At 37.8% G+C, this 14,493-nt stretch overlaps 1 protein-coding gene across 4 annotated transcripts in view; it reads left to right on the plus strand.

The window, feature by feature from the left end:
- Positions 1 to 14,029, plus strand: part of MAPK6 (mitogen-activated protein kinase 6) — a 36,283-nt gene extending 22,254 nt beyond the window's left edge. For all 4 annotated transcript variants that reach the window (XM_004421591.3, XM_014780722.2, XM_087427296.1 and 1 more), the window contains exons 4-6: positions 5,030 to 5,194; positions 9,720 to 9,921; positions 11,660 to 14,029. In XM_004421591.3, coding sequence (XP_004421648.1) covers positions 5,030 to 5,194; positions 9,720 to 9,921; positions 11,660 to 12,761 — 1,469 coding nt within the window. In that variant the 3' untranslated portion in view covers positions 12,762 to 14,029. The remainder of the gene's footprint in view (positions 1 to 5,029; positions 5,195 to 9,719; positions 9,922 to 11,659) is intronic.
- Positions 14,030 to 14,493: the final 464 nt, after the last annotated feature.

The following is a 14,493-nucleotide window of genomic DNA, read 5'->3' on the forward strand; positions in this document are numbered from 1 at the left end:
TAGTGATTGAATTTCAATTTAGAAAACAATGAGAAAATACCAATGATTCTTGGAAACTAAATGGTTAAATGGATTGAAGTTTTTCCTAGGAACAATCCTGTAGTTGGAGGTTATATTCCTGATAGTCAAGTACTTCCCAGCATATATAAAATAGTTACTGTATTATTTGTTGCTCTGTGACAAATTACCTCAAAACTTAGTGGCTTAAATAACAAACATTCATTATCATAGTTTGTATGGGTCAGGAATCTGGGATCGGCTTAGCTGAGTGTTCTAGCTCAGACTTGCTTAGTCAAGATGTTAGTTGGGGCTACAGTCATCCGAAGACTTGACTGGGGCAGGAGGATCCACTTCTAGATAGCTTACTCACATGACTATTAGCAGGAGGCCTCAGTTTCTCACTGTGTGGACTTCTCCATAGGACTGCTTGAGTGTCTTCACAATATGGCAGCTGGCTTCCCTCAGAATGAATGATCTAAAGGAGAGAGCAAGGAGAAAGCCGATGTATCTTTTTTTAAAAAAAAGTTCTGACAAGATATAATTCACATGCCGTACAGTTCACTCGTTTGAAGTGTACAGTTCAGTATTTTTTAGTATATTCACAGAATTGTATAACCATCTAATTTTAGAACATTTTTGTCCCTCCTAAAAGATGCCCTGTAACCATTAGCAGTCACTTCCCATTTCCCCCTTCCTCTAGCTCCTGGCAACCACTTATCTACTTTATGTCTCTATACATTTGCCTGTTTTGGACATTTCATATAAATAAATCATTTAACGTGGCCTTTGTGACTGGCCTCTTTCACTTAGCATAATGTTTTGGAGGTTCATCCGTGTTATAACGTGTATCAGTACTTCATACCTTTTTATAGCCAAATAGTATTCCACTGTATGGATATACCACTTTTTGTTTATCCATTCCTCAGTTGATGGACATTTGGGTTGTTTGCCCTTTTTGGCTATTATGAATGATGCTGCTATGTACATTAATGTACAATTTTTGTGTGGGAGTATGTTTTCAATTCTGTTGGGTGTGTATATACTGAAGAGTGGAATTACTGTGTTATATGAAAACCTATGTTTAACTTTTTAAAGAAATGCCAAACTGTTTTCCAAAGCAGTTGTACCACTTTATATTCCCACCAGCAATGTATGAGGATTCCAGTTTTTCCACATTCTCACCAACATTTATTTAAAGTGTAATTTGTCTTACTGTCTGTCTTTTTGGATATGAAATAGCATCTCATTGTGGTTTTGATTTGCACTTACCTAATGACTAATGATGTTGAGCATGTGTTTATTGGCCATTTGTATATCTTCTTTGGAGAAATATCTATCCAGATCTATTGCCTATTTTTTAATCGGGTTATTTGTCTTTTTATAATTGTGATGTAAGAGTTTTTTACATATTCTGGATACAAATCACTTACCAGATATATGATTTGCACATATTTTCTCTCATTCTGTTGGTTATCTTTTCACTTTCTTGATGGCGTCTTGAAACACAAAAGATTTTAATTCTAATCAATTTCAGTTTATCTATTTTTTCTTTTGTGAGTTATACTTTTGGTGTTATATCTGTGAAACCATTGCTTAACTCCTAAGAGTTTTATGATTTTAAATGCTTTTAAATTTAGGTCTCTGATCCATTTTAAGTTAATTTTTTTGTATATGATGTGAGGTAGGGGTCTAACTTCATTCTTTTGCATGTGGATATCTAGTTATCCCAGCACTGTTTGTTGAAAAGCTTATTCTTTCTCCATTGAATTGCCTTGACCTCAGTCAAAAATCAGTTGACCCTAAATGCAAAATATCTTCTTGTGACCTAGACTCAAAATTGTGAGACACACTATCACTTCAGCTTTATTGTGTGTTGGAAGTGAGTCACTAAGTACACCTTACACTCAAGGGGAGGGGAATTGGATTCCACCCTTTGAAGGGAAGAGTATCAAAGACTTTGTGGACATATTTTAAAGCTACCACAATAATGAATATTGTATCAGGAAAACAAAAATTTAATTTGTTTTATTTAAAATTGTTAGATCAGGGCGGGCCCCGTGGCTTAGCGGTTAAGTGTGCGTGCTCTGCTGCTGGCGGCGTGGGTTCGGCTCCTGGGTGCGCACCGACGCACCACTTCTGCGGCCATGCTGAGGCCGCGTCCCATGTCCAGCAACTAGAAGGATGTGCAGCTATGACATACAACTATATACTGGGGCTTTGGGGGGAAAAAATAAAAAAAAAATTAAAAAAATTAAAAAAATAAATAAAATAAAATTGTTAGATCATACTCCAAGTCCTGTGAAATGAAATCAAAACTTACTGCTGTATTGATTATACAAAGGTACTTAACATATTTTTAAATGTTTATTTGGCATATTCAGACATTGTTCGATATAGCAGTAAAAAGAATTGGATAAAAACAGCCACCTCTAAATAACACAATGTTTTTTGTTTTCTTTTTTCTTTTTTTCCAGGAAGATCAGCCCTGAGCTAACATCCGTGCCAATCTTTCTCTCTCTCTCTTTTTTTTTTTTTTGCTGAGGAAGACTGGTTCTGAGCTAACATCTATTGCCAGTCCTCCTCCTTTTTTTCCCCAAAGCCCCAGCAGATAGTTGTATGTCGTAGTTGCACATCCTTCTAGTTGCTATATGCAGAACGCAGCCTCAGCATGGCCGGAGAAGCAGTGTGTCGGTGCGCGCCCGGAATCCGAACCCGGGCCGCCGGTAGTGGAGCGCGCGCACTTAACCGCTAAGCCACGGGGCTGGCCCTAAATAACACAGTTTTGATCCTAAACCCATGTAAGCTTAAACATTTAATTAATGGGAATTGTTTGTGAAATGATTTGAAAGATCCAGTTATAGTTCCCTTCTAATGCTTTATTGGTAGGTTAGTGAACTATTCAATAAAAGCAGCATTAGGGAGATGTAAGTGTTTATTAGGTATAGATGTCAAATGAACAGAGCAATAAAAGGCAATGACTAAGCATTCATTGGAAATCTGTGTATTTTTAACCTATATTTTTTGGTTCTATTTAATATCTCCAGTTGGATATCTAATTGCATCTTGGATTTAACCTATCCAAAACTGAACTCCTGATTTTTTTTTCTCCCTCATACTTTCCCTTTCTGCTGTCTTCCTCATTTAGTAAACCTGATCCACTCTTTAGTTACTCAGGCCAAAATCTTGGTGTCGTCCTTCACATCTGTCAGTACAGATCCTGTGGGCTCTTCCTTCAAGATAAAAGCAGAATCTAACTGATTGTTATTATCTCTATTGCTACCCTCCTCCCCTCAGTTCAGTCAGCCATTATGGCTCTCCTGGTCTAATGCACGACCTTCCAACTGGCTTTTCTGCTTCAATATTTGCTGTCTGTAGCGTAGCTACCACATACTAGCCAGAGTAGTTCTCTAAAAACAAATCAGATCATGTCATTTCTCTGCTCAAAACTCTGTAATAGCTTCCCATTGAATTCGGGATACAGCAAATCCTTTGTGTTCTGGTACCACTCTGACCTCGTCTCCTACTACTTCCCCCGCAGCCACTCTACTTCAGCTACACTTATCTAATTGTTGTTTCTTGGAGACACCAGGCCTGCTCTCTCCTTTGAGCCTTTGGGCCTTTGCCCATCTTCCTGGAACTCCCTTCTTCCATCTGAATGTATGATGTGTTTCCTAACTTCCTGAATTTTCAGCTTCTCAGTGAGGCCTTCCTTGGTCATTCTATATAAATTAACAACCCTACCTTCAGCAGTGCTCTCTGTCTCCCTTAGCTTACCGTATTTTCTTCATAGCATTTGTCACTATTTGATGTAAATGTTTACAGTTAATATCTGTCTTCCTCGGGCCGGCCCTGTGGCTTGGTGGTTAAGTGCGTGCGCTGCGATGCTGGTGGCCCGGGTTCGGATCCCGGGTGTGCATTGAGGCACCACTTCTCCGTTCATCCTGAGGCCAAGTCCCACATACAGCAACTAGAAGGATGTGCAGCTACAACATACAACTATCCACTGGGGCTTTGGGGGGAAAAATAAAATAAATAAAATCTTTAAAAGAAAAAAAAAATCTGTCTTCCTCAACACAGATTGTAAGCTCCATGAAGGCTGGAATTTGGTCTCTTTTGTTTTGCAGCTGTATTCTGAAGTGCCTTGCTCATAGTAGGCGCTCAAGAAAAATTTGAATATTCAATGAATTTGTAGAAACGAATGGAAAAGCAAACAATGTTTTTTTTCAGTTGCCCATTTAGCCTAAAGTTTCCTCTTTTATTTCTTTAATAGTGGTCCTGAAATGCTAACTGAACCTAACACATAACTATAAAACTTTTTGTTTCACAAGTCTAGTCCAACCCTCCATTTTATTGATGATGAAATCAAGTCATCACCATGTTAAGTATTCCCAAAGTTGTAGTCAGTTAATTAGTGGTACCGCTAACACTAGAATCCAGGTCTCTTGAATCCCAATTCATCGCTTTTTCACTATTTTGTGATACCTTAGTAGGAGGCTAAACGTGGAGAGTCAGTTTCTTATGGAAACAAAGCAGCTAAAAATGTATCAGTGATGGGGGCTAGCCCAGTGGCACAGTGGTTAAGTGCGTGTGCTCTGCTTCGGCGGCCCAGGTTTCACAGGTTTGGATCCTGGGCGTGCACCGATGCTCCACGTGTCAAGCCATGCTGTGGCGGTGTCCCATATAAAGTAGAGGAAGATGGGCACGGATGTTAGCCCAGGGCCAATCCTGCTCAGCAAAAAAAGAGGAGGATTTGGCCTGGGATGTTAGCTCAGGGCTAATCTTCCTCACAAAAAAAAAAAAAGTATCAGTGAGCAAAAATTGAAATAAAAACGCCTTTTGAGTAGATTGATGATGTTCAAAGCAGTGAAATCTGCTGGTTAATGATTCAGTTAAAACCATTTTCCCTGTAGTGGTCATTGCAATATTTAAGGTAGTTTCCTATAGCTTTAGAATGTTTATTGCCAAATAAGTAAACATTGAGGAATGTGTTTGTTTATGTTGTACTTGGTATTTTTTTAATCTCACTCAGGTGCACATGAACTTGAACAGATGCAGCTGATTTTAGAATCTATTCCTGTCGTACATGAGGAAGATCGTCAGGAGCTTCTCAGTGTAATTCCAGTTTACATTAGAAATGACATGACTGAGCCACACAAACCTTTAACTCAGCTGCTTCCGGGAATTAGTCGAGAAGGTATTGTGACTCGAGTAACCATCCTGTAATGGGGTGTGTGTGTGTGTTTGTATATGTATGTGTGAGCAGGATCTGTGTGGGGAAGCTTTAGCTTTTCATCCTTAGATGTGCTTTCCTTAGTATTAGTCTTTAGACCGTTAAGATATACCTAGAACTTCAGCTGTCACTTTTCCTTTTTTGGCCTGGCACTTAGGCTGGGATCTGTTTCTTTGCTCTTCTGAATAATTTTCCAGATTCCGGAAAGTGTACCCCTCTCTCCTGGTTCTAATTCCATGTACTTTTCCAGCTGACACCTCTGATTATCTACTATAGGTGAGCTTATTGAATCACTGGCTCTCACTAAGCTGGAATGGAGTTGTGTGAGGGTTATATGATGAGTAAGTGTGGGTATGAAGATGAATGTGATTAAGAAATGAGAAAGCGAATTGAGTCAGGGGGAAAAAAGGCTTCAGGGCAAGGAAGAGATGGAAGAAAGAGCAATATTCCATGTGAGCTTATGGATTAATGTTAGGGTATTAAGTGCTAAATGTGAGCATTTGTGCAAGCTTAAAAGTAGTAGGAACTTGGAGAGAATCAAAACTTCATTGACTACTAAAGCAGTTAATTTCATGTCTCAACATAGAGTGACATATCTTTAGGTTTTGCTGATATAAATAAGATACAAAAGTCTTTAACTCCTGTAGTAGTTATCTGTAATAAGATAACATTTTTTTTAAGGAAGAGCATTAGACATGAAAAATAGCTTTCTTGAAAGTTGATAGTTTTATATCTTTAAAAATTATAGCATATTAATAAGATACATTGGTGTCAGGATTGTATAGTTCTCTCATGAATCAAAAAGTTAGGGATATAGGGGCCAGCCCGGTGGCATAGTGGTTAAGTTCACATGCTCCGCTGTAGCAGCCCGGGGTTTGCAGGTTCTGATCCCAGGCGCGGACCTACGCACTGCTTATCAAGCCATGCTGTGGCAGGTGTCCCACATATAAAGTAGAGGAAGGTGGTGGGCATGGATGTTAGCCCAAGGCCAATCTTCCTCAGCAAAAAGAGGAGGATTGGCAGCAGATGTTAGCTCAGGGCTAATCTTCCTCACACACACACACAAAAAAAGTTAGGGATATATAGTTTCCTAAATGTCATAAACTTTCTCTTAATTATATATCCATTGTTCATATCACCCACTCTGATCATTATATGTGGTTCAGGTTAGTTTGTATCAAAGTGTTTTAAAGTAGCAAGTGTTTTGAGAAGTAGGTGCTGGATGGCAAAAGTCATGATGACATGGTCTTCCTTTTTTTCCTCAGATAGAGTAAATGCCTCAAAGGAAGCAGCTGTATTTAATTTTGCAGCCTTCCTTTTCAATAGTTCTACATTCCTCACTAGTCTTCGAGTCTATCTTCACAATCAGATTCCATTGCTGGCTCTCTTGCTCCTAACCTTGTAGCCACTGTCATGACATCCCTGTTCATAACTGGACAGCAGGCACATAGCACTTGCTTATGCCTCAGAGTCGTCTGTGGGAGCTCTTTAAAAGTGCAGACTATTACGTCAGAATCCAGAGGTGGGGTAGGGAGCAGGGCAGATGTCTGTGTTTTTAAAACCTTCTACAGGTATGACCCTGCTCAGATAGGTTGAGAGACACGGCTCAGGAATAACCTGGATCGGCTTTGGAGTCATTGTTGCTACTGCTGTGTCTTATCAAAAGAGACAAGCTAGTAATATAGGACACTACTGTTGAAGCATTTGTAATCTAGCTAAATTTGAATCTTCCTTTTCCCTACCCTCATTACGGTGGGGACCATGTCTTAGCTATGAACCAACCTGAATATTGGCCGATGGCTGGGATTTATTCATAATGTGTTGAATGAATGTCTTTGATAATGGATTCATTAAATTAATCATTGGGCAAAGATCCTTGGTATTCATAAGTGGCAGAACTGTGCTCACATACAAGTGCAATGCAGAGTATTTAAAGTTCCTGGGATTGGGGGCCGGCCTGGTGGTGCAAGAGATTAAGTGCGCACACTCCGCTGCGGTGGCCTGGGGTCCGCCGGTTCAGATCCCCAGGGCGCACCGACGCACTGCTTGTTGTGCCATGCTGTGGCGGCGTCCCATATAAAGTAGAGGGAGATGGGCATGGATGTTAGCCCAGGGCCAGTCTTCCTCCGCAAAAAGAGGAGAATTGGCATCAGATGTGAGCTCAGGGCTGATCTTCCTCACACACACAAAAAATAATAATAGAAAAATAAAGTTCCTGGGACTAAAGATTTATTACATAGAAATGCTCTACACCGATTTCTTCTTGATTAACATTGGAGTTTTATTTTTGGGCAGAGCAAGTTCTGAGGCAAAGGGGGCTTAGTAAGAATAATATGTGTTCTTTTCTCACACTCTGTTCATGAACTTTGGAGGAAAAAAGCAAACAAGCTTAAGTACATATGAATTACACGTTAAGACTACTAAGAACCTTACTCTGGTTAATGTCTCTAGATAAATACCCTCTTTTTCATTTCCCACCATACTTACCTCTCATCCTCCCTTTTCCTGTAGTTCACCACGTATTTCTATGTCTTAGCACACTTCAACACCGTTGTAGCCAATAGACTGATTTCCTCTAGAGCAGTGCTGTCCAGTAGGACTTTCCACAATGATGGAAATGTTCTATATATGCATATACTTGGGAGCTCGGCCTGACTAGTTTTTTTCTTACCTCTTCCTCTTTCCACTTGCTGCCTACAGTTCCCAAATGCTAGGGATTTTAGGGTATATTCCTCTTGTGTAGTTGGGTATATATTCCCCTTACCCCTGAGAATAGTGATTATGCTGAGTCGACCATCCATAACTCTGTGCCGTAGAAGTCTCTCTTGCCTTGAGACACGTGGGCCCTGGATTAGTTAAGACTGACTCTTTTGCAGGAGAACCAAGAACAGTTTGATATATTGTGAAATGACTTCCTGTATTAGGGTAATATAATAGGAGTAAGGGAAAAAGGAGGGACCACAAGAAGGAACCCCAGCCCTGGGCCACTGGAGGACATGAGTAGCAATGAGCCTTAAGTTTCTTCTCTTTAGTTTTTATTGGACTGATTTGAGGATTGAATGAGATAATGTATGTGAAAGCACTTTGTAACATATAAATGACTATAAAATTGTCAGCTATTGTTCATGTTAATGAGAGACTGGGAATTGAGAATAGGGTCTTTTCTAGAGTACAGCTTCGTTTTAGAGAGAAGGGCACGGGCCGACCCCATGGCTTAGCGGTTAAGTGCGTGCGCTCCACTGCTGGCGACCCCGGTTTGGATCCCGGGCGCGCACCGACGCACCACTTCTCTGGCCATGCTGAGGCCGCGTCCCGCATACAGCAACTAGAAGGATGTGCAGCTATGACATACAACTATCTACTGGGGCTTTGGGGGGAAAATAAATAAATAAATAAAATCTTTAGAGAGAAGGGCAGTCTTTTTCTTTGAGACAGAAGGTAAGGATAAGAGGATGTATGATAGACCATAGAGAAGAATTGGGATTGAGATAAAGTGAAGTGCGTTTATCTGTTGAGAATGATAGAGAAGATTGAGAGCATGAAGAGATGGTGTGAAACATTACTGAGCAATAGCAAAGGCCAAATTGAAATTCCACAGTGTGAATTCTTAGTGAGCCAGATATATATGTGATTTTGCGTCTAGCTTTCGTCAGTACTGTGTGCTAGGGAGCAGAGAAAGTAGATGGTGGAGATGATTCAGAGTTGAAGCTTGGTATAAATCATAAGGCATACAAGTGTGTGGTGATGTAAGGGCAGCCTTCAGGTTGATGACAGCGTGATTCGGGCTGGGTAAGGGGCTTCAGAAGGCCTAACAGACCGAGTTGGTGGAAAGAATTGGGTGTGTGGTAGCTCCACCAGAGCTCTGTAATGATCAGGTGCATTGTGTGACATGCTAGAGTGTGATGTGAAACAGAGATCAACAAATTAGTACAATAGCTGGTCAGTGAGATAATGGAAGGAAAGGGGAGAACGCCTTTTATTAAGCACTAGACACTATGCTTTACATTTTAGTTTTAAAGGTAATTATTTATAAGATATCTGTATCTATCCATATATCCATTTTATACATGAAGAAACTGAAGTTCAGCAATTTAAGTAATCTTTCCAGCTCTACACAGCTAGTAATTCAGTTAAGCTAGTGGGTTGCAGAGCTGAGATTAGGACCTATGTATTAGGTTGAGCCATATGAAATTGTTGTTATTTGACCATTTTTGACTGACAAAAATGGAAGTTTCATATGGTTCAACTTAATATATTCCTTTTCTTTTAATAACTGGCCATAATATGAGATTGGGCTACATTTCAAATATTGACTATGTTTATTGAATAAATGTCTTTTCTTTTTAATCTATAAATCAGGTAAGTTAGTTTTATTTCTCTGACAGAACTTAACTTACCTTTTAATTGTACATGTGTAGTCCCTTTGTTTTCCTTTATGGGTTGGTCAACCTCCAGTGCAGTTAAGGTGTTTGATCCTTTTCTTTTGCAGCACTGGATTTCCTGGAACAAATTTTGACATTTAGCCCCATGGATCGATTGACAGCAGAAGAAGCGCTTTCCCATCCTTACATGAGCATATATTCTTTTCCAATGGATGAGCCAATTTCAAGTCATCCTTTTCATATTGAAGATGAAGTTGATGATATTTTGCTTATGGATGAAACTCACAGTCATATTTATAACTGGGAAAGGTAAATGGATCCTAAATTAGAAAAATATCATTTATTGTATTTTCAGTAAACCATAATGCAGTGTTTTATTTTTAAATTATATATGATAAAACAGTGTAGAAGTATTAAAAATTTAGTAATGATCTCTTAGAGTTTCTGCTAAACTTATTAATATCTTTGAATAGCCTTTATACAATTTAAGTATTTAATAGTTACTGGTTAGGATATGTGTAATGGGAAAAGTTAAATGCTACTTTGAAACATTTTCAAAGCAAAATGAACACCTATTGAGGTATGTTTAGTTAATAAAATTATAGGGTCCTTTAAATGTAAAGGGTGAAGGTTGGAAATCTGAAACATTGTAAACTCTTAGGAATATCACAAAATTTTTTTTTAAATGTTGGATGATAAGACTCAACGTTATCCAATAAGGTATCTCCAGAGTGTCTCAAATTTCTGCATATAATCCATTATGTCTTAGGATAGAAATTATTTTTAATTCATGGTATATGCTATATTCAAATCTGTTTTCCTAATGACATAAAATTAATTTGGGGATGCTTAACATAGGTTCAGTGTAAGGAACTTTTCTAGTCTGAACAATATAAACCATCAAAAAGGATAACATACATTTTAGTTAAAGAATTTCTTCCCTTAGTTTCCCTTTAGGATTTCTAAATTTCTGGGGAAGTTTAGATATAATTTGGCTTCAAAGTAGAATGGTAGCATATACTAATGAATCAATATTATTTAAAATCTGCAGATAATTTTGATGTTTAGCTAGCTTTAGGAATCACTAATGACAATTTAAGACTTTAGGATTTCATATATTTCTGTGTTTAAAGGAGACATGATTGCTAATTAATAATTAAGTAGTTAATGGTGAAATTAGCTTGTTTACTCATTGCATTTTTTTCCTTCTAAAATGTTGAGGTATTTGTGAGTGTGTTTACCCACATCTGCCAACCATCTGTTTTTTCCTCCACACGAACACTTCTAACACCTTCGTGTAATTTTTTCCACACATACCCAAACATCTTCCAGTCTCTCCATTTTCTGTCATACTTGTATAGTGAAGTCGTCTAATCTCTTTTCTAGTACCTCCCCATCCCCCAACCATTTGCTTGTGTGTGTCACAATCTGCCTCTACTTGGGCGTGGTGTGGTCACCTTGCTGTGATGTGTCAGTAAGAGGATGTCACATTCAGTAGCACATATACATGGAGAGTTTTTTTCTATTCATGGTGATGAGTTCCAGCAAGGCTTCCTCTTTTTCTAGTCTGTCTTATACCAGTAGAGTGAAAATCTGTAAGAGACCTGGTTGAGATTAGAGATCTGCCTTTTGTGGCCATAGAGTGTTTTTTCTTTGTGTGAAACTGTGTTGGAATTGAACTATAGATGTGCCAGCCACTCAGATGTTTATCTGCAGTTGTGTTTGAGGTGGATGAAAAATAGAGTAGAGAAAAGAGGGAATAAGTGTGAAATGATGATTGGTCTTACTTGAGAATGGAAGACTCAGAGTTTTATTATAATTATATACTTCATTGGTGATTACCAAGTATTTCCTCATATTGCTTTATATAGTAACAGATCTTACCTCTCCATTAAGATGATAAGTTCCTGGAGGGCGGGGAACGCTCATGACTTATGCTCCTATTATCTCCTCGTAGACTAGCACAGTGGTTTCACCTAAGAGGCATTTAGTGAATTTGAAAATGAAATCACACACCTGACTAACACTAATGTATTAATTTTTTCAGGTACCATGATTGTCAATTTTCAGAGCATGATTGGCCTATACATAATAACTTTGATATTGATGAAGTTCAGCTTGACCCAAGAGCTCTGTCTGATGTCACTGATGAAGAAGAAGTACAAGTTGATCCTCGAAAATATTTGGATGGAGATCGTGAAAAATATTTGGAGGATCCTGCTTTTGATACCAGTTACTCTACTGAGCCTTGTTGGCAGTACCCAGATCATCATGAAAACAAATATTGTGATCTGGAGTGTAGCCATACTTGTAACTACAAAACGAGGTCATCATCATATTTAGATAACTTAGTTTGGAGAGAGAGTGAAGTTAACCATTACTATGAACCCAAGCTAATTATAGATCTTTCCAATTGGAAAGAACAAAGCAAAGAAAAATCTGATAAGAAAGGCAAGTCAAAATGTGAAAGGAATGGATTGGTTAAAGCCCAGATAGCTCTAGAGGAAGCGTCACAGCAACTGGCTGAAAAAGAAAGGGAAAAGAATCAGGGATTTGACTTTGATTCGTTTATTGCAGGAACTATTCAACTTAGTTCACAACATGAGCCGACTGATGTTGTTGATAAATTAAATGACTTGAATAGCTCAGTGTCCCAACTAGAATTGAAAAGTTTGATATCAAAGTCAGTAAGCCGAGAAAAACAGGAAAAAGGAATGGCAAATTTGGCTCAGTTAGAAGCCTTGTACCAGTCTTCTTGGGACAGCCAGTTTGTGGGTGGTGGGGAGGACTGTTTTCTCATAAATCAGTTTTGTTGTGAGGTGAGGAAGGATGAACAAATTGAGAAGGAAAACACTTACACCAGTTACTTGGACAAGTTCTTTAGCAGGAAAGAAGATACTGAAATGCTAGAAACTGAGCCAGTAGAGGATGGGAAGCTTGGGGAGAGAGGAAATGAGGAAGGATTTCTGAACAACAGTGGCGAGTTCCTCTTTAACAAGCAGCTCGAATCCATAGGCATCCCACAGTTTCACAGTCCAGTTGGGTCACCACTGAAGTCCATACAGGCTACATTAACACCTTCTGCTATGAAATCTTCCCCCCAGATTCCTCATAAAACGTACAGCAGCATTCTGAAACATCTGAACTAAAACACTCAGCAGACATTTCTCTTTGTATTCTTCATGAAATGTGTTTTGTCTTTTTTATTACTGGTGTTTAAATCATTTTTTTACTTGAATCAGATGGTGTCATTTAGAAAGGATTTTATTAGTTCTTGGTTTTTAAAATCCAGACTTTTTTTCTACATATGAGACGGTTTTCATTTTAACTGGCATGTCGTTTGCACACAAAAGTAAAGAATAGAGCAAAATAATGCAATGCAGGAGGAGATAAAAGAAATGCACTAAGACAAGTAAAAAACATTCTCTCATAGAACAATGATCTGTTTTACAGGAAACAAATCTTGCCTTGAAATTTACACAGTGAGACTGTACATAATTGCATGAAAATATCTATTTTTTTCCTAAAACGTTTTTCATTCATGAGTATTTTCAAGTTTTTCATACTGTACACATTTCTTAAAACACATGATACCAGCAGCAACTGAAAATGAATGCCGAATTTGGTACACATGTGTTATCTACCTCAAGGTAACAAAAGTATGTGGCAAAACATATACCACCCATAGTGCTTCACAATATGCACTTCTATTTAGCCAGCGTTTATTGTAGTAAACTATTCTTAATAAGATTCACTCACTGTTTATAAATGTTCTGGTATGCATTCTTTATAGTGAAGTGTTAACTACATCACATCTTATTTATTTTAGCAAATCAGTATGTTTTCTGTATTTAATTATAAAAAGTTACCTTAGTTTTTGAAATTTATTTGCAAATACACTTTTTCCATTTGGCACTATGGTTTGTTGCCTACTTAGCTGAATATATAATGTCAGCTTATTCTAAGGCTGTCCACGTACTTAATTTACTTAAGTATTCATTTTAAGTAAAGCGCTCACTGTGTATAGGAATTTGTATTTTGGAGGTGCTTGATCTATCTACAAAGAAAAATTAGGAATTACTTTATTATAAAATGCTCCTAGAAGTCTTAATTGTGTTTATTTTTAAGAAAAAAAAACTGTAATGTTAGACCTTGTGTGCATGGAAGTAATTAAGGTACATCATTATTGTAGTTTAAAAGTTGTACATGATAAGACATATTTTGTTTTTACTGTATGTTTTTACTGAATGATCTATTCCCCATCCCAAGGCAAGCATGAATAAAATTAGGTTAAATGTAGCATGTGGTATCGCAGTCTCTTAGAATTTGTTTCATCTATTTTATTTTATTGAATACTGTCTGTATCTTTGGTTATCCTGTTTGAAGAAAAAAGGACAAATAAAACATGGCCAGCAAATATGGCTCCTGTTTAACTCTTTAGGTAGTGAAAATTACTGCTAGAATGAAAATTACTAGCAGAATCTTTATCTAGTTCTAATTTTCAGCATCTTTGAATTGTGGGTATAAACTGTGTTAGGCTAAAAGGCTTAAAAGAAAAAGGTTATCTCCACATAAAAATCTCTTGTTGACTTACCTTCACACATTAAAATAGAATAAGGCTTTATATATTTTGAAACTAATATATGTGTGTGGAAGCTTTGAGCTAGCAGTCAGAGGACTCTTATTTAAATGTATTTGCTCTACAATATATCATCTTTCCTTTGCTCAAGAACTTAATCCTTTTACCTAATATCCAGATATAAAACCATTCTTCTTTTAACCTCACTTTTCTGTTTGTCTTCCCTCCTGTTTTGTACAAAGCCAGTTCTATTAATATCTGGACTTCTGCCTTCCCAATGACCTATTCATTGACTTCATCTG

The sequence above is a fragment of the Ceratotherium simum genome, chromosome 3, assembly GCF_057802395.1.
Source record: "Ceratotherium simum simum isolate JZ-2026a chromosome 3, ASM5780239v1, whole genome shotgun sequence".
In the NCBI taxonomy this organism is placed as follows: Eukaryota; Metazoa; Chordata; class Mammalia; order Perissodactyla; family Rhinocerotidae; genus Ceratotherium; species Ceratotherium simum.